The following is a 20345-nucleotide window of genomic DNA, read 5'->3' on the forward strand; positions in this document are numbered from 1 at the left end:
GCAGGTTCACCTCCAAGATCGTCTGAGACCAGCCACCCAGACAGCTGCTGGAACAATTGGTTTGCACAACCAAACAATTTCTGCAAAAACTGTCAGAAACCGTCTCAGGGACGCTCAACTGCATGCCCGTCGTCCTCATCGGGGTCTTGACCTGACTCCAGCTAGTCGCCGTAACAGACTTGTGTGGGCAAATGCTCACATTCGATGGCGTCTGGCACGTTGGAGAGGTGTGCGCTTCACGGATGAATCATGGTTCACATTGTTCAGGGCAGATGGCAGCTGAGAATGTCCCAGTTCTTGCATGGCCAGCATACTCACCGGACATGTCACCCATTGAGCATGTTCGGGATGTGCTTGACCGGCGTATACGACAGCGTGTACCAGTTCCCACGAATATCCAACAACCTCGCACAGCCATTGAAGTGGAGTGGACCAACATTCCACAGGCCACAATTGACAATCTGATAGACTCCATGCGACGATGTGTTGCACTGCATGAGGCAAATGGTGGTCACACCAGATACTGACCGGTTCTGGGTCCCCAGACCCCCAATAGCGCAAAAAACTGCACATTCCAGGGTGGCCTTTTGTTGTGGGCAGTCTGAGGTACACCTGTGCACTACTCATGATGTCAGAGCAGCATCCTGATGTGGCCCACCTGTGAGGTGGGATGGATTATCTCAATATGGCAGATGTGCCCACTACCACACATTTGGACTGATTTGTGACCACTGTTTAGGAGGGATGGTTATATTGTGTATCTGGAATGAATTTTAGGTCTCTACGTCCATCCCATGGGGAATGGGAGCAGTAACAAAGGTGTTGCGTTTATATTTTTGTTGAGTGTATATATATATATATATATATATATATATATATATATATTTATTTTTCTCTTGTTAAACAAATGTGCTTAATGTACCTTGTTAAGGCTAAAGGTGTGAAGTGTTTGCTTGTTCGAAGGTGTTGAAAAGTTTTCTTTTCACTTCACTGTAAATTCTTAAAGTCAGAAATTGTTAAACAGAGAAATAACCTTTACATTATTCGGTTTTGGATGTCACAACTGTTCTGCAGCCCAAGCTATCCACTGGTGGTGAAAAATGAAAATAGTAATAGCTCGTATTACCTAGTATTTCTATGCTGTATGTGGCTGAAGTGCAAACATCAAAGAGTGTATGATTGATGGTTCATTGGAACATTTTTCATGTTGGTGTGACGGTCAGTCAGGATGTGACAGCGCCTTTGCCCCTTAGACTGTCTGATGTTAAGGCTGGCAGCACTGGTGCTTGACTGCTTGGAGACTTTGTATGAGGATATAGCTGCTCAGAGCCGTATAGGTTGTTCTATAGCAAAGTCCTGCCCCAAAGTTAAGAAAAGCCTTTTTTGAAGTTACTTTGAAATTCCAGGAAATAGCAATTTATTTGCTTTTAACAAGTTCCTGATAATAATTTTGTCCACCTTTGGTTTAATTCTTCACATTTCTGCACAGATAGTGCAGCTCAGTTGTTGTTTTTTTATCTGTTCTCCATCTTATTTCTTTTTCTGAGTTCCCTGGTGTTTGTTTCTCTGCCAAAATGAAAGCCTTGTTGTTCTCTTTATTGTTTGTGTGTCTGTCTATCAGTAGAATTATATAAAGCCAAGATAGGGCACTGGCCTTGTTAAAGTGTTTTGCTCTCCAAATGCCCTTCTTTTGTTTCTTTGACTTAGCGTATACTGCTAGAAAAATTGAATGGCATTTGTTGGGAAAGTAGAATGTGTGTAGAACCAGAGGGAAGACGAGTCCTTCCAGTTTTCTTTCTTGTTCCCATAGTTCATTCTTGAAAATAGCTGGGTATTACTCATTTTACTAAGAAGTTCTTTGAAATGTGTTGGTTAGCAGACAAATTACAGTCATTCTAACTAACCTGATAATTTGTACAAGTCCTCCATTTACAAACCCCTAAATTTCATAATATTTTCATGATTCATATCTTTTCCCCAAATCACATAGCATCAGTCAGGAAGTGTGATTTATTTTGATCAAAATGCATGCACTGTAGTTGTTTTTAATCATATTTTGTTTTCTACAGCTACATCTGTCGTTTTGCTGATGGCATGTTAATTGAAGCAAAGAAAACATTAACATAATGCCACAGACTGCTTTATCAAACACTAACATTTTTCAGTTTTCTTAACCTCTCGTCGCTCTTCCAGGTGGATACAATAGTGACACTGGGTGGTCTGGCGGGCAGATTTGACCAGGCCATGGCATCTGTGGAAACCCTCTACCACGCTCTGTCAATGACACAACTCCCACTGTTGATCATACAGGGAAAAAGCTTGGCATATCTACTCAGACCTGTGAGTATATACAAACCCACAAAACACCCACAATGCGTTTAGGTATTGTAGGTAAATAAAGTTACCGGTCCAGCTACTTGCCCTTAACATCCACATGCTAATGTAAAATTTCCCCTCCACTTTTTCTATTTTTTTTCCTTTCTTTTTTTTTGCATTTTTGAGCTACAAAGCACATTTTCCTTTCATTTTTCATAAAGCTGAAGGATGGACTCTAGCTTTTCTTAAGCTGCATTATAAACACTACACACACAAGGAGACCTCTAGTATTTTACCCACACTATGCTAGCAGGGGAGCACAATGTCTCCCAGTTATTCTAATCACCCCTCGCCCTGCCCTTCATTTTCTGTTCTTTCTCAAAAATGTTCTTTTCGTTGGTCTACTTCCACCTTGATTGGAGTGTTGAACACTTTGTTTCTTTGTTAAGTAATCACTTCAAGAGAACACACACACTTCTCTGCTCTTATGGTGCCCCAATTTGCTGTTGTGAATGAGAGTGAGCGAATCTCTTTTGATGCTCCTAAATTGTTTTCCCTCAATGCTAACCACTTTCTCACACTCTTCTCACATGATTGAGTTTACAAGTAGGCTGAATGACCGCCATTTGGGACATGTGTTAGCCCCCTCCCCCACTCTCTCCATAGTCCCCAGTGTTGTTTATTTGAGAGGTCCTCGGGACAAACAACTAACAGTCACTCACTTCCTGATGACACCTTGTAACACCTTAAGTAAACCTCTCTCTCATACACACTCTCCCTACTTCTTGTCATTATTCCAAAGGCGTGTTGTCATTTGCTGCTTCATACCTCGACACCTCCAATTAATCTTACTTCAGTGAAGGTAAATTAAGCTCGTTTGTCAACGCAGCTCCAATTCGCCAGCGACTGATGAACGCAGACGCCTGTACATGAAGGTGAACGCAACCTTCGAAAAGCCCAGTGCTATTTGTTCAAGTTACATCTGTAATTGAAGTGTTTACAACTTTTGCCAAATATCCTCACCACACATATTTCGTGCAATCGCAGGTTCGTTAAGTGCTTCGTTTCAGCGTTTGGCACAATCAGCACATACGGAGTTCACGTTTTGTATGCAAGCTACACACCAAAAACAAATGATGACCAGAACTAAATTACATTTTTTTCTGTTTCACAAATTTGGGGATTATGTCACCAGAGCCAGCACATACCATTCAAGCTGCTCATAACTGCAGTATCCCATTAAACGTGCACACTGTATGAAATGTATGAGGCATGCCTCTTCGTCTTGATTAAATCAGTGTATATCTGTGACTCAGGGATGAACTGATTTAATCAGGGTTGTGTCTGTTTGTTTTACTTTTTGTCTCCCAAATGAAGTGTCAAAGTTTTATTATGCTGTCTTTGGGAAATGTGCACAAGTCATGTGGTTTCTATAGCTGGCTCAGGGTGTCGCATAATTATGGTGTCTTTTATTAAGTTATGGATAGGGACACTGTGAGGGCTGCTTACAAGCTTGTGATTCTGTGTCCCTAAACACTAAGAGGATGTTTTAATCAGTCTAGGTCCCAATGTAGAGCTAAATTTACTCAGTTTCCATCTTTAAAAAAAAAAAAAGAGGAAAGTTGCATTGACTGCGTCTGCTTTATTTGTTTTTCTCTTAGTATCTGCTTTATTGAATCTCAGTTGGAGGACCAACCAGAGCCACATTTACTCAAATTAGCATCCCAGCCTATGAAGATGCTTGAGAAATCTGGCTCTCTGTGTTGTGGGACATTCAATGCACAACACTGTGTCAGCCAAATTCATGCTATAAATCATTCTAGCTTCTAGCACACACACTCGAGGTCAGAACTACAGGCCTGTTTACCTGATGCCCTTTCAAGGAGTGAAACTTGTCAGTGCAGTAGCTGATTTAAATGATAAAGTGTGATACCTGAGGTACCTTGTCTACCTTCTGTGCCAGAGCAAGTTCTGTACTGATATTAATAATTTAGTTTAATAAATATGAGACAGAAAATGGCTTCAAATGTTCATTGAAGTAATGCAGGGAGGGTAAGAAAGGTCCTTAAATAAATCTAATAGTATACTTATTACTAATTTTCCCTCATAAGCATTTTCCTTCTGCTTCAACAGCTTTGTAATTTCCTGACCTTATACATCTGTAGAGTAGCTAACAAGTGGGAGGTGGGAGACTGCAAAGAAAACAGGCATCTAATATCTCTCAATCAGCTGTTAAATCTCAGAGCTAACGTGCAGACACAATTGAGTAATACTTAACCCTTGTGTGGTGTTCATATTTTTGTTACTCAGCCAGTGTTCATGGGTCTGGTGGACCCGCTAGAGTTTTGTCTTTCCAAATTAACACTATCAAACAATTTTATGTTAAATTACTCAACAGATGTTTACTTCATCCCAATTACAAGCCATATGAACAGCAAACATGTTTAATTTTTTCCCTTTACCTTTGTTAGATCACATTTATGAATCAATGTGCTTCTCGTTTTTTGTTTTTTTTTTATAAAATGTTATAAAAAAAAATCAGTTATAATCAAGTGGAGTGAGTGGAAATACACAACACATTTACACGTGAAGCAATATGTTTCACAAGTAAATGGGATCAGCTGCTCATCAATGGTGACATTAGGCCCAGGGCTGCAAAACAGGGGGAGGTGGTGCACACACTTATCCCACACTGTCCTAATGGCAGCTAGCTTGTCTCTCTGCCGTCGAGCTGGTCTGTTGTCTCGGTTATCAAAACGGATAATCCTGGAAATTTTGTGGAAGTTTTCCAGAGACACTGATGCACGGAAAGGTTCGTGCCGGTTTCTGCATCCCACAGGGATTCTGTGGATTCCCCTTTGGACCCGAAAACTCCTGCAAGGATAAGAACCCCAAAGTAGGCCTTTGGAGTTCTTAGATGAATTTGGTCTCCTTCCACCTCTCTCCAAAAACACACCTTCCTTCTAGATCTGCAATCCAGAATAATTTTCTGGATGGAATCTGGGATGAAAAGCTCAAATGAAGACTTGATGTCCTGCACATGAGTAACTGTCAGCCGTGTTGGCCCTGGCTTATCACAGTAGCAGCTCTGCAGGGTGGCTCATTTCTTGGGCAAGAAGACCATTCAATGTCACCAGTTATTGACATCCATATTTCTTCACTTGCTGTCTGGTGGGCTTGTTCTGGTCCTGGAGCTGGCTGCAGATGGGGTACCTGTCTTTGTTTTGTTACTAAATGGTGCTCAACCTCATCCTCTTCTTCAAAGTCCCTGTCAGACTCTGAATTTTCAGAAATGTGAAATATTCTGAAACCTCTTTGTCAACATCATCATCCGAAGCCCCTCTCTCTTCCAAAATCAATTGGATGGCCCTCGCAGCAGATAATCGTTTGCCATCTTGATCAGTTGTGATAAGGAACCACACTGGCAAAGTCTTATTTATAGTATTATGCCCCTAATTTGCAGGTGGGACATGGTATGAGAAAATAAAATTTGGATCCCTCAAGAAAGAGGGTAAATTGTGTGGGAATGTAAGAGCAGACGGTGTTGATAGTTGAATTTTCAACAATGTTGCAACTTTGTGCGGGAGCGGAAGAAAACACTGTCAGCAGCACCAGAGAGGAGGAAGACAGAGTGTGGGAACACAGGACCTACACTTTCAACACTTTTATTAGGCCTGGGTCCAGTGGACCCGAACACCTTGTATGTAATGTAAATGCGTGGGGGGAGGTACAGTATGAGGTCATTGAAAATTAGTTTGGATTTATGTTCTTCACAGAAAATAAGCCAAAGCCAATGAATTTCAGGTTGAAAAAATAATTAATTGTTTAATTTTTCTTTTGAGAAAAACTGAAAATGGGTCTCACAGACCCGAACACCATACAAGGGTTAAAATAGTAAATTATTTTAATTGATGACTTTACCCAGTCATTAGATGTACTCACCAGCCGCTTTCTTAAGTCTACCTGCTCAACTCCTTGTTTAACGCATATATCTAATTAGCAAATGGCATGGCAGGAACTCCATGCATTTAAGGATGCAGACATGGTCAGGACAACCTGCTGAAATTCAAGCCAAGCATTAGAAACGGAAACAAAGGTGATTTAAGTATTTCAGAGACTGTTGATCTACTGGGATTTTCCCACACAACCACTACAAAGAACGGTCCAAAAAAAGAGAAGAAAAAAATATCCACTAAGCAGCAGTTCTCTAGATGAATGTCTTGTTGATGCCAGAGGTCAGAGCAGAATGGCCACTTATCATAAATAACCACTTGTTTCAACCAAAGTACTGAATACAGAAGATGATTTCTGAACATGCAGCATGTTGAACATTGAAGCAGATGGTCTACAGCAGCAGAAGAACATACCGGGTGCCACTGCTGTTAGGTAGGAATAGAAAACTGAGGCGTAGACTCACCGAAAGTGAACAATAGATGATGTGAAACACATTGACTACAATGAAGTTTTTTTTTTCTTCTGTGATGTGGCATAAAGAACATGGACGCATGGATCCATCCCACCTTCTACTGAAGGTTTGCACAGATAGCCATGATCTGATGGCTGCTTCCAGCAGGGTACCAGACCACATTGTCAAATCATCTCAAACTGGTTTCTTGAACATGACGATGACACTCAAAAGGCTTCTGCAGTCACTTTTGGATGTGGCGGAATTGCAGATTCATATGGATGTGCAGCTCACAAATTTGCAGCTGCTGTGTGATGCTGTCATGTCAATATAGACCAAAATCTCTGACTAGTGTTTCCAGCATGTTGTTGAATATATTCCTTGAAGAATTAAGGCTGTTCTGAAGGTGTAAGGGGTTCCAACCTGGTACCAGCAAGTAAAGTCTAAAGTAAAAAAAAATAGGCCATGTTGTTATACCAAAAAATAAAAATTATTTTATTTGAAGCAGAGATGTTGGTTGGAATTAGAAAACAAATTAGTAAGTGTTTTGGTCAAAAAAATCTATCTTGTAGTTTGTACAGAACGTCACAGTTTCTTTGTACTGCGTGGAAAGCTTCTCTTTCTTTTCATGAAATTCAAGCAGCATCAGAAAATATGCACCATCTGATTTAAAAAAAGCACCATGCAAAATTACAGTACCATTATACACGGCCGACCACTGTGTTTATCTTTATTGAATTATGTGAAAATTACACCAGGCTGCTAAAAAGTAAGCTCAATCAATACCACACAATTCAGCCTGAGTAAACAATACAAGCGTTGTACCTACATGGTTTTTACATGCTTTTGTTGAGTGTTAATTATATATATTTAATACATTGGAATAAGAATGCCCTTACATAGTAGTTAAGTCACAAGTAACTTAACTCTAAAAATTAAGCTTGCCCCCTGACAGAGTTTGACTCCATGTTGTCTGTTTGTATCTTCACAAACAGAAAGGGCTACATTCTTATTCTACGTCAAGCCTCTCTTCTATATGTGTGTGCGTGTTCATGTGCAAGTGCACATGCGTTTGCCTTGCTTTGATTTATTTACTGTGTCACTTTGACACGTTTAAGTATAGAAAACATCCTCGGGGTTGTTTCCTAAACACCAAAAGCTCCAAAGCTCAGAATTTCCGCATCGTTCCTTCCCTCTGGCTCTGCAACTCCAGGAAGCCAAGCAAAGAAAACTTTAAACACGTCAAAAGAAGGATTTCAAACTCTTAATTGAATATCATGCTGTCTTTGCCTGCGTGATACTTCTATCTTTTAGACGACTGGTGCAAGCTGTAGCTGTCAACACTTTTTTTGTTGGCATTAAACATACCAACTCAAGTGTTACGAGTGGATGGTGAATTCAACGTACACGGCAACGGTAGCCCCGAAACGTATCGCGTTGATGGCACGTAATTGCTCACTCTGAGGCTTGTTATACTTTCCTGCAGCCACAGAATTGTTTATCAAATATGTATCTGTGTGCTAGAATGAAACTAGGGTATTTCTTTTTATATTTGGTGTACACCGTGGATGTGAGAAACTTTGTCTTGACCTTTTGTGTCCCAGCACCAGGCTTTAATATAACCAGTGCACTGGGACCAAAGTCATTATTTAGCCTGAAAAGTTGGAAACTAGCTTGCACCTACACTGTGCGACTCCCTTGCTTTTTTTGTCACCCAGCCCGAGTTTTTCAAAGGGATACTGTGACATTTCAGAATTTTGTTTATGTTCGTTGGCTTTGTAAAGCGCTACATGAAATGTCACCGTGGCTCAGAAAAAATTCTTTATCCATCTTTTAGACACAATTGGGAAATAGAAAATTTACATTAGATTCTCTGCTTTCAAAGGCATTAAGACACATTACAGCAGAAAGAACCTTTTTTTCTTGCTTCAAGTGAGGTATCTGTAACTCTGTAATTATTTTTGACTTTAAAGTTGCTTGTGAGTACAGTTATAGGTGTGATTAACAAAAATTCCGTGCCCCCCTGCAATGCAAAGTAAAGAAGATTATAATTCAAAATGGCTAGGTCTCTCTTTTTTTTTTTTTTTCCTCTAGAGTAAGAACCAACAATTGGTTACAGCTTTGACAAGAGCAATAATTTATTTTAATGAGTCTTGGTGAAGAAGTTTCTCTGTTGGGGCTCAAAATCTTTAAGAAGTCTTTCTCCAAATTTAATTTCCGCTTTCATGTTTGTTTGTCTCAGTGATTTGGCACATGCACACACACACACACACACACACACACACAGAGTCACATAGACACTAATTCATGTTCACACTAATGCTGTGTGCCATCAGGGCAGCCACAGACTGGAGGTGAATACAGGTCTGGAGGGGGACTGGTGCAGCCTGATTCCAGTAGGTGGACCCTGCCAGACACTCACCACTGGGCTCAAATGGAACCTGAGTGAGTCCCTTGTTGTCTATTTTTTTTTGTATTATTTTGATGATTATTATTATAATTGCTGGCATTTGAATAGCAATCAGTCTTCCACTTTTATTGCTGCCAAACTTTTAGGGCTCCGTACAATCTACAGTATGTTTGTATAATGTGTTTTATTACTAAATGAGAATACAAACTTAATTTATTTATTGCTTGCAGAGAATTTAAATTTAATTTGAAGTTTGAAATGTTAAGTGCAATTGTGTTTATGTAGAGCCAATTCGCTACAAAACCATCCCCATGACTTCCATATAAGGCACTTGTATTCATACACACTATGAAGTAGGGCTGCTCAATTAATCGAATTTTAATCACGATTACGATCTGGGCTTTCAACGATCATTAAAAATGACTGAGCCAATTATTAGCCCCTCCCTCGTGCTTTACTCTCGCGCTGCTCCGTGTGGCAAATCGAGCGCACCTCTCTGCTTTTCGAACACGCGTCACAACAATTAAGAGGACCCGAGGGAAGCTCGGAAAGCTAAGCAGAAGTTATTTGGAGAGGAGAGTGACTGCTGTTGGTTGAAAAGTGGGGGAAAAAAACTTCAGTGGTGTGGAAACATTATGGGTTCGCGGAGTCAGACGTGGATCAAGTAGACATAGTGTGTAAACTTTGCTACAGTGTCGTAGCTGCACCACAGAGCAACACTGCAAAGTTCACTAAACATAGATGTTTACATTTTTCATTTATTTCTTATATTGCAAACATTTGCACTGTTATCAGTATTTGCACACTATTTTATATAATTTTTTAAAGTCATTATTCAATACATTGTTATTGTTAACCCTTTAAAGCCGGTCAGAGCAGCACGCTCTGTTTTGCTAACTATTTTTAAATCCCTGTAGAACCGGAACCGCGTAAGCTAGCGCAATAAAAAATTTTTTGCATATGAAACCAGAGGAGTTGTACTTACATCTCATGCCATCAGCTCGTCCTCGGTCACGGTTTCCTTCCACATATAGCTTTGCAAAAATTGCATAAAAAGCGCTTGCAGCAACAAAAACATAATATTCCGATCCGATCAGCTGCTTGTAACACTTCCCACATTGAAACAGACGTCAGCGCGAACTATCGCATGTGCGTCATTTCCTGCCCGAAACCGGAAGTGACGTCATTTTCGCGGAAAATGTAGTTTTTTACTTCCAGGTGGCTGTCGTTAAGTCCTTAAGTACCGGAGGTGGTCCATCAATTATCCACACAGGATCCACACAGGACAGGCAGAGACTCCACCCGGATACCCAGCAGCCACGCCCAGGTTTCCACCTCCTAGGAGAGAAAAAGGGGAAAGATACCCACAGCCATCCCCCCCGTGGGAGGCATAGCACAACACACACATCACTGGGTCGTAACATAGGCCTTAAAAACCTATACTGGTGTTTTTATAAGTCATGTTTGACTTTTCTGAATAGTTTCTGGGATGCTTAGAACTCGAATTGCACAGCTGGAAATTGTTTATTTTGATGCACATGCTGTTTTCTTTCCAAATTTGCATCATAGGATTGTTTTTTGTTTTTCCTGCAGTATATAAAAATTGCTGTATCTCCAAAATAAAACTATGAAGACACTCAAAATAAATTTCCTGTGGTGAGAAACTATTTTTTGCAATTAATGTAGTTACTATGCACTTAATGCATACATATTATTAAAATATGGGCTATAACAGTTGTATAGCAACTTGAAATGCTCCCACAAATGGCACTACAACATGTAAAAACATAATATAAGCTCTGACGGACTTGGTTCTATCGTAGGTCTTAAAGGGTTAAATAAATATCGTCAAATAATTGAGATCTCAATTTCAGTGAAAATAATCGTGATTATCATTTTTGCCATAATCGAGCAGCCCTACTATGAAGTACAGATGCTTAATTTGCTTCAGTCAAATCAAGCTGCGGTTTTACCTACTTTTAAGTGTTACACGTATGTTCTAATATGTGACAGAGAGCCTTTTATATTCTTAAATATTTTGCTGAAATCCAATCCTCATCTGAGGACCCATGTGGTCTTACCCCACTCCAACTCTTTTGGCCAGCTGTGTACTTAATGAGTTGGCACAAAACAAACAGCCACCCGTAGGAGGGAAACCTGAACCTTCTGTCAGCGGGGTTGCGTAATATGTCTGCAACTCGGTTGATGTCCACTCTCGTTGTTTCCGTGTCCATGTGTATGTTTCTGGGAGTCTATACACTCGAGTGAGCAGGCGCATGTGTCTCCACTTGTTTTAAAATGTCCCTGTGTTTGAATATGCGAGCGTGAATGCGGACCGTGTGTAAACTTGTTGTTTGTTTGCACGTGTGTGCATGTGTGTGCGCGTGTTTTTTTTTAATCAGCTACTGTGTGTTGTATATTTACTCAGCACACCTGTGAGATGGCCTTCTGAATGGTAATGAGAGGGACTTTAAACATGAGAGTATGCAGATTAGCCAGTGATAACAAGATGCATAATTAACAACATGCATATTTAGAAGGATAGAAGTAATGATTTCCCTGTGGGGTCGGAAGGAAGGACCTGAATATGAAACAAAAAATTATGTTTTTTTTTCCCCCGTCCTCACATGTTTTCCTTTTGCATGTATGAGTTTTCATATAGCAACAGTCAGCGTTGGGGAAGCTACTTTGAAATCATAGCTTTGGAACCTTCCAATTGCTTCACTTGAAGACACTGAACTTCAGCAAAGCTACTCTAGGGAGATGTCTGCTTTGGTTATCTAAAGCTACTTGGAAAAAGTAGTTCAAACTGTTTTGTAAAGAAATAAATACTCTTTGCAGTAGAGACTATATTTACTCTTGGTTAGTAAAAATGGATGTGATTAAGCGTGGATATCTTTTTCAGGCTTAGATCAGGGATCTTGATCTTTGATGACATTGGGGATGTATGCTTGTTCTTTTCTGGGTGGCTGTAGCTCAGAAGCTAGAGCAGGCCATCTACTGATTGGAAGTTGTTGGGTCTAAACTCAGACCCCGCTGTATCCAGGACTTATTCCCATGAAAGAAAAGCAAGGCAACAGTGTTCGATCGATTTCTTGCGCAAGGGAGGCCTCTCGTCTGTGACCAGCACGTTGAAATGACCACGCTGGTGGCCTCCTCTCGCCGCCTTTTATTGACAAACTTCAAACAATAGTTTACAAAACACCTCCCCTTGCAACCCCCTTTGGTTACAAAGACAAGGCACTGTATGTAAGTGTGTGTGTGTGGGTGTTATGTGAGAATGTGTGTGTGTGTGTGTGTGTGTGTGTGTGTGTGTGTGTGTGTGTGTGTGTGTGTGTGTGTGTGTGTGTGTGTGTGTGTTTGATCAAAGGGTCATAAAACCTAAAAGCAGGAACAACATCCTTGGTCATAAAGAGGGTAGTCTTCCCCCACACCCAATGTATGGTTTACCAAAGATAACACAGTGAAACCATACAAAGGGTAGGAAGCTCTACCAAACATCAAACAGATCTTCAAGTTAGGATGTATCTACAATAAAACCTCCCCCAGCACAGAGTGGCTGGAGAGGTGGTCAGGATCAAAGGAATGGCTTTGATCCTACTGCTTAAACTAAGACTGTACAAATTTAAGAAACACAATGGCAACATTCAACAATTAGACTTAACATTTCCCTCCTTTTTGTCATTGTTCTTAAATTTCAACTTATGCACCCTTTGTTTAGACAGTGTCAGTGTAGATTTCATTCATGCACAGTAAACTACATCCTATACATAAGCAAATCAGTATCAACAGTTCAAAAACAGGAATTAATATCTTCAAAAGAAGATGCCACCAAGGACCAGACAGTAACCAAGCTATCCAGCCTTGTGGCGGATCTACTCCTGTCGTGCAATTCATTATGTATTTCTTCAAGTAAACAACTGAATGTCAAAGGTCAAACAAGAAGAATCATCATTCTCAAAAATCATATGTCACTACAATCCACCTGTATACAGACATAGGTATTTAAACGCATCAGTTGACTTTATTGTTTGTCCATGTGGCTCTCAGCTAACTTCAAAGCTGCAGCCTGGTCAACACCCTTCTTTATGACTCCTATCAACCCCCCAAATCTTCTCACTGTAGGCATCCTGTGGGGGTTAGAGTCAACTTGTGAATTATCTGCATTTACAACTCTTCTCCTGTCCTGTTGTCACCACAGAAAAAGCTTTGTAAAGGAAATTGGATCAAGCTGTTTTGATCTTCTTGGCTCAAAACCTCAAGTGTTCATGATGTAAATGTAGACAAAAGGCTTCTCTGTTTACATCCTTCTTGCAAAAGACAAAAGAATAAGTGATGTTACCATGTTCCATGGTTAATCTCCAACTTGGGCTAATCCATTGTCCTTCGTACACATAGGCAATTGGCCTGTTTCCAGTTCGTTTAACTGTATAATGTCCTGCAACAAGTCATATTCTTTGAGTCAGACGAGCAGGTCTGTCTCACCAGAGCAGTTCACCTTCCCAGCTACTGGTGAATCAACCTTCCATTCAGGTTATGAGGAATTGGAAAGTTGAAAAGTTGGCAGTGTTCCTGGATGTGTTGCTAAAGCAACCAAACAAACTGTCTCGCTCCAAGTGATACTATCCGGTTGTGTTCTTAAACTGCCACCAGTAGTTGGTTGAAAACCCATGCGGGTACTGGGTGTGATTTGCTCTGTCCCAATGCGCTCCTGTCATCCCACTCAGGGTCCACAGGCACAAGAAGATGCACAGCACATTCCCAGCCATTCTGATGAGTACCTGTGGCTCAGTTGGTTTCTTCACCGGATTGAGACGAGGGGCCCTGGAGGCTTTCCCCCCCTTTGTTCCCGGTCTTCCTGCCACTTACTCCGAGCTGGCCTGGATGTGTGTCACCTTCTTGCAGTGCGCTTGATGTATCCAAGTGTTCCTTCCAGCAATCTTCACTGCTGTGGTCGTCGTCAGCAGCATCCGATATGGACCTTCCCACCATGGACTGGACCAGCACTTCCTCTCCATGGCCTTATCATCATCCAATCTCCAGACTTCAGGCTCTGCTCCTGCGAAGAAACAGAATCATCTGGCAGATCATTTGTTCTCATGACTACTTTACTTTTAAACATTTTCAAGCATCTAATCTGCTAATATGCTCTCTCTTCTGCTTTTCTATCATCACTACAGAAGACTGGAACTCTAAATGCTCTAACATGTGTAATCTCAAAGAGTCAGACCATTCTCTGTTGGAGTAATCCTCATGTACTTATTCTATACAGTCTAACCATGTCCTGCCTGTCTTCCTAAATCTTAACTTTACTGTCTGCAAAAGTTTTTTTTTTAAAGTATTTAATAATCCTAGAGTGAGTATAACGACTGCTCATCTCCCTCCTGTTTGAGACATGGCATAGCCAATGGCTCAAAATAGCAGCAGTCTTATACAAATTATTAGGCAGTACTGGTTTATCACACAGATAAAAAAATCATCCTGCAAGCTTGCTCCCTCTGTAAGTCACAACTATTGTCCTGCAGTAGGTGAGTGGGCCTGCATGTCTGCTAATGCTGTACTGATAAAAGGTTAACACCATGTTTAACTAAAGCTGCCTCTTTTGCGATCTTATCTGCAAAAACTTCCCCTAATGCAACCGGATCTTTCCCTCACATGTGTGCTGCACATTTACAAACGGCAATTCCACTGGTTAATAACGCTGCATCCAGCAGAATTTGCAAGAGTTTGGTGTGTTCTGCAGGTTTCCCTGTAGAGGTTGTCACACCTCGTCTCACTCACTGCACTACAAAGAAATGTACAGTAGCAAATGTATACTACCTATCAGTGTATATTGTCTCTCTACAGCTTTACACGCTTCCGTTAAAGCTAGCATCTCTGCTGCTCAAGCAAACATGAAACATGCTAGTTGTCCTACATAGATAACTCTCTCTCACTGTCAGCTACAGTAAAACGTGTTCTAGTCTGTCCCTCTGCTGTTGTAAAACTCAAATCATCAACAAACCAAACCTTTCCCTCAACGAGTGGCACATCTATTAAGTCATCCCTCAGCTTACACGTCTTCTCCTCGCGCTCTCTACACTCATGAGAAGTGTCCTCCTCCGTTGGCAAAAAGGGTTTGACAGATTCAGAATTCTGCACCACTTTATGGTAATATGTGTGGTTGTGAGAGTAACAGTAACATTAAAGACAAGTGTCTTGTAGGTGACAGAAATGTAAGTTTAGTCTGCAATAGTAAACATCTACCTCGTGTGGAACTAACAATTGCAAAAGGTGAAATAAACTATTGAAACATTGTACAGCTTAAGCTGCTGCACATACTGATCTCACGCATGGAGGTAAAGCACGAGCAACTAGAGCTAATCTTTTAGGATAGTAAGTTACTGGCTTCACTTGTGGAAAAAGTGCTGTTAGTTATTTTACAGTCACCTGGCATTTGTGCTGTTCACAGAACCACAAGTCCATCGCTGGACCTCCTCTGCGCTGTCACTTTTTGGAGCTTGGCACGCTCCCTCAGGTTCCATTTTCCAACGCTGAAAGTCTCCTTGTGACAATCCTTTGGAAGCCCAGTAGCACAGCTCTCTGTGCTGAAGGTGATCTCCGATCCTCCTGAAGACTCCCTCCAGGCCTCAGCTTCCATCTTGTGGACGATCCTCTCAGTCTCTCCTTCTCATCATGGCACCTCACGACATCTACAAATTGAAAAAAATGACACTCCTCTCGCCACACGGCTTTCGCCATGTGTCAACTCCCCAATGAGACATGTACAAGAGTGTTGCACAGTCTCCCTAAAACAATCTCCAGGGTTTGTCCCTTGGAGCAGCTTCACTCCAAGCTGTAACCCTGTGTAAGAACATTAATCAGCACTTAAATGTTCAGCTTGTTTAACTCCCAGCTCCTGTATCACAGAAGACAAAGTCTTAAATTTAAACAACTTCACATTTGCAACCAACTGTAGATCATAAGAGTAATAAAGTATTCAGCATCACAGAGACAAGTATCATTGCAGGTTTATTCTAAACTCATTAATCTCCTACGTTTTCCCATAATTTATTCCAAATTATTTAACATCTCAATGTTATTCCACATTGTAATCAGTGAACTTCACTTATAGGCCATCAAAGCCTCATCTGAACAAGGATGCACCACTTGCATAGGTTTAATACTTGTAAATAAACAGCTAATCACACAAATCACTGCAACAATAATAGAAAACATTGTTTAATGTTACTTCTGGACCCCACCTCTTGACGCATGGACACTTCTCATGCGTCAACTCACCAAACCTGGATCCCTGTCTTAAAAACTGGCTCCACCAGGAGCCTGCATACTCACCATCATGGCCTGGAAAACAAGATCTGGAAGTAAAATCAAACTTCACACTTATAAACAAGTATATCACAAGGGTAACAAGCATTCAGCATCAGCAAGACAAGTGTCATGTGCAGGTTTTCTCAAATCATTAAATCACTATTGTTACCATAATTCGCCTCAAACATGGATCATCCCATGTGCTCAGTTAACATTAATGTAATCGGTGACTTCTCTTAAGCAAAGTCACTCCACTCATATATTTATTATGGGTCCAAAAGTGGCCAGCAAATGAGCCCATAATAAACTATTCCATAAATATCGTAATCTCTTATTTGTTTTACTCATGTCACTTGTCCGCTTCTGCTGAATGCTACATGCACTCTTAAAGAAAACAAAACCTGTAATAAAGAAACAAACATCCACCAGTTGTTCTGCTAAAAACCACATCATCAAATCACATGAAAAACTGCAATGCTGTAAGAAAAAATGCAAATGTTAGCGCTGCGCAGGTGTGTACACACTTTCTCACAGTAACTTCTGTGAGTACCACAAGCCCATGAATAACACACCTCTGATAGATTCACAAACATAAAAATGGCATTTAAAAGGTTAAACCATCACGCAACCTCAGATGTTGCTATCATCTTTCTGCTCCTGTAACAGAGACACACACAGAGATACATCCACACCTTTGTCAAGTGGGGGTTGACTTCACACAATGGTGTTAAGTCAGTCAGTCAGTTCCCGATTTATTTTAAAATTCTTACTCATTCACTCAGTGATTCCTTCTTTTGCTAATTGTGGAAATTATCGTCGCATTCGTTTCCACGCTCAGCAAAACAACGTCATTTCAAAAAGAAAAATAATTTAGACTGGATTTCCTCGTTGAATCCTTTTGGACAGGAATTTGTTTCCTGATTGTCCCAAATAAGAGCCCATTTTAATTTTGGAGAAGCTCACTTTGCAACAGTTTTCTCGACGACGCTTCGATTCTAATCGTGCAGATCTGCTCAACAGAGATCATCAAACAAAACTTTCAGTGCACCATGAAAGTAACAAAATAAAAGAAAGAAAATAAAAGAAATCAAAGAAAATAAAGGAAAGATAGGCCTTGTTTAAATCATGACACGTGTTCTTCATGCCAGGGGGATAAATCGTAACAAAAGACAAATCAAACAGCCAGTTTAATCTCAAACATTCATCCAATCAGCCATACACACAACATACAGCATAACCCTGTTGTCTTAGCACATAATAAGTTTTAGTTCTCATGTAACTAAATGTGTGCCATGGTAAAACTTCTTCACACACCAGAAACTCACAATCAGCTCACTCAACTCACTCATTTAAGACCTCTCATCAGCATTCTGTTTCCTCCTCTATGATGCAACCATCTGTCCTCCTATAATATTCAGTCCACTAGTCTATGTATCACTTTCATCTTACTAGTGACTTGGACAAGATGACAAACAGAATCTCATGCTTAAGATGCTGTCTGGTCTCATGAGTATCATTGTATGTGTATATGCATGTAGGGTTAGTATGGTTAATGCATTTTCAGTATGTTTTTGTGTTCATCTCTCATCACACTTCCATTATTCTCATCACTGCTTAAAACAACACACATCTCTCTGTTTTTTTTCTTTAACTGTACTTTTCTCCAAAACAGAAAATAGCATTACAGCTGTTTCAGACTGAGAAACACCAAACACTCTTCGTGCTATCATTCATCCACACAACTATTTTATTTCTTTTTGTCCACTGGGCAGGTGACATGCAGAATCACGTCTGCCCCAGCTGGATACCTTTCACACACACCATGACGTCAGACACTCTCACACTCATGGAATTGATCAGGAGAAAAACTTTCTTCATCTTCACACTCTGTTACAGAAACACCATATGTTTTGTTTTTTTTTTTTGTTTTTTTTTTTGTGTTGTGTCAGGGATGGATATGTAGTTGTAACGTTTGTGTTCACTAACTTTACTTTCTGTTTCCTACCCTGCCAAGTCTGTCTTGGACTCAATGCTGCTCCTAATATGCCTTTAATCTCTCCTCCACTTCTGCCTCTGCTCTCTCACGCTCTTCTCTGACTCTACTTTCTGCTAACATTCTTGCTCTTTCTAATGCTTTTCTATGGTGTTGTTCTAGAGTAGTTGCAGTGGATTGAGCTGTAGTTTCATCCTCAGGTTTCACAACTACTTCTTGCAATATTGCTCTTTTAACATTCTGTGCTTCTCTCCTCTTCTGAGCCTGCTCCAGCCACAACTTAGCAACTGCTAACTGCAATTCCTTCCTCTGCTTCGCTTTACCTGTTTTACCTGCTACACTTACAGCTATTCTTTCTACCAGCATTTTACACTGAACTTCCACTAATGTCCCTTCAAATCCACATTTCTTATACCAACAACCTACATACTGCGTGCTGCCTGGTAAAACTTTCTGCATAAATTTTACATCTCCTTCTAAGGCAGACTTACACATTTTATTCTCCATTACAAGACAACAATCAGCCACACTCACGCAGACCACGTCTGGCCCGCACACACACAACATAGGCCTATCGCTTGCGTCTGCACGCACAGCTAGCGCTCTCTGTTGAAAACTCTCAAACGCCCCATATGGCGGAGAATTCAACCTTCGGACACTCTCCAACGCCCCAAATGGCGGAGATTCCGGACTCTGAACCTAGGTTCTCTCCACGCCCCAAATGGCGGAGAACTCTCTACGCCCCAAACGGCGGAGAAGCCTGCGTCTCTCTCACGCGGCTAGCGCGCTCCCGGACTCACGTTTAACGCACAGCCCGTAGCCGCTCTCTATTGTTTTGGGTCCACGTGCGCTCTCGTGACCAGCGCTCCCCGGGACTCAAACGTTTCACGCAGAATCACGGTGACGCGTATCTAGGATCCCACATTCATTCACACGGTTATAGAGACGCTCTCTAAGGCCTTCTGTACTCACTGTTTGTTTACGTTCATGGGAAGAGTCTCTGGATCCCGTCAATCGTCATCCATCCCGAGGGGAGGTCAGGCGCAAACTTCCCGGCCTGGTGGCAAGCCAAAAACACCAGGGCTTTACGTCAATCATCCCAGACGTTGCGGTGGCGTCCTCTCCCTCTCCTCGGTGGATGCAATGTGTTAGGCTCCGGCTCCGAAGGACCAAAAAATGTTGGGTCTAAACTCAGACCCCGCTGTATCCAGGACTTATTCCCATGAAAGAAAAGCAAGGCAACAGTGTTCGATCGATTTCTTGCGCAAGGGAGGCCTCTCGTCTGTGACCAGCACGTTGAAATGACCACGCTGGTGGCCTCCTCTCGCCGCCTTTTATTGACAAACTTCAAACAATAGTTTACAAAACACCTCCCCTTGCAACCCCCTTTGGTTACAAAGACAAGGCACTGTATGTAAGTGTGTGTGTGTGGGTGTTATGTGAGAATGTGTGTGTGTGTGTGTGTGTGTGTGTGTGTGTGTGTGTGTGTGTGTGTGTGTGTGTGTTTGATCAAAGGGTCATAAAACCTAAAAGCAGGAACAACATCCTTGGTCATAAAGAGGGTAGTCTTCCCCCACACCCAATGTATGGTTTACCAAAGATAACACAGTGAAACCATACAAAGGGTAGGAAGCTCTACCAAACATCAAACAGATCTTCAAGTTAGGATGTATCTACAATAAAACCTCCCCCAGCACAGAGTGGCTGGAGAGGTGGTCAGGATCAAAGGAATGGCTTTGATCCTACTGCTTAAACTAAGACTGTACAAATTTAAGAAACACAATGGCAACATTCAACAATTAGACTTAACAGAAGTTTTGTGATTCGGTCCCTTGCAGTTCCAGTCTGCACGCCCAAGTATCTTTGGGCAAGATACTGAACCCCAAGTCGCTCCTGATGTGTTCATTGGA

General features: G+C 41.2%; 1 protein-coding gene and 1 long non-coding RNA gene across 4 annotated transcripts in view; one reads left to right on the plus strand and one right to left on the minus strand.

Annotated features, from left to right (window-relative positions):
• The window catches only part of tpk1 (thiamin pyrophosphokinase 1), a 112330-nt gene that overhangs the window by 63559 nt on the left and 28426 nt on the right, over positions 1 to 20345 (plus strand). For all 3 annotated transcript variants that reach the window (XM_085287393.1, XM_085287392.1, XM_085287394.1), the window contains 2 exons: positions 2194 to 2340; positions 9058 to 9166. In XM_085287393.1, coding sequence (XP_085143519.1) covers positions 2194 to 2340; positions 9058 to 9166 — 256 coding nt within the window. The remainder of the gene's footprint in view (positions 1 to 2193; positions 2341 to 9057; positions 9167 to 20345) is intronic.
• LOC146567495 (uncharacterized) lies at positions 12219 to 20240 on the minus strand. The gene is made up of 2 exons (XR_014893927.1): positions 19408 to 20240; positions 12219 to 15823 (listed from the first exon to the last, which is right to left on the minus strand). It is a non-coding gene; the product is annotated as an uncharacterized LOC146567495 (long non-coding RNA).

The sequence above is a fragment of the Mchenga conophoros genome, linkage group LG9, assembly GCF_057382185.1.
Source record: "Mchenga conophoros isolate Kocher_MC1m ecotype Shallow Benthic linkage group LG9, M_conophoros_male_GT1.1, whole genome shotgun sequence".
Taxonomy (NCBI): Eukaryota; Metazoa; Chordata; class Actinopteri; order Cichliformes; family Cichlidae; genus Mchenga; species Mchenga conophoros.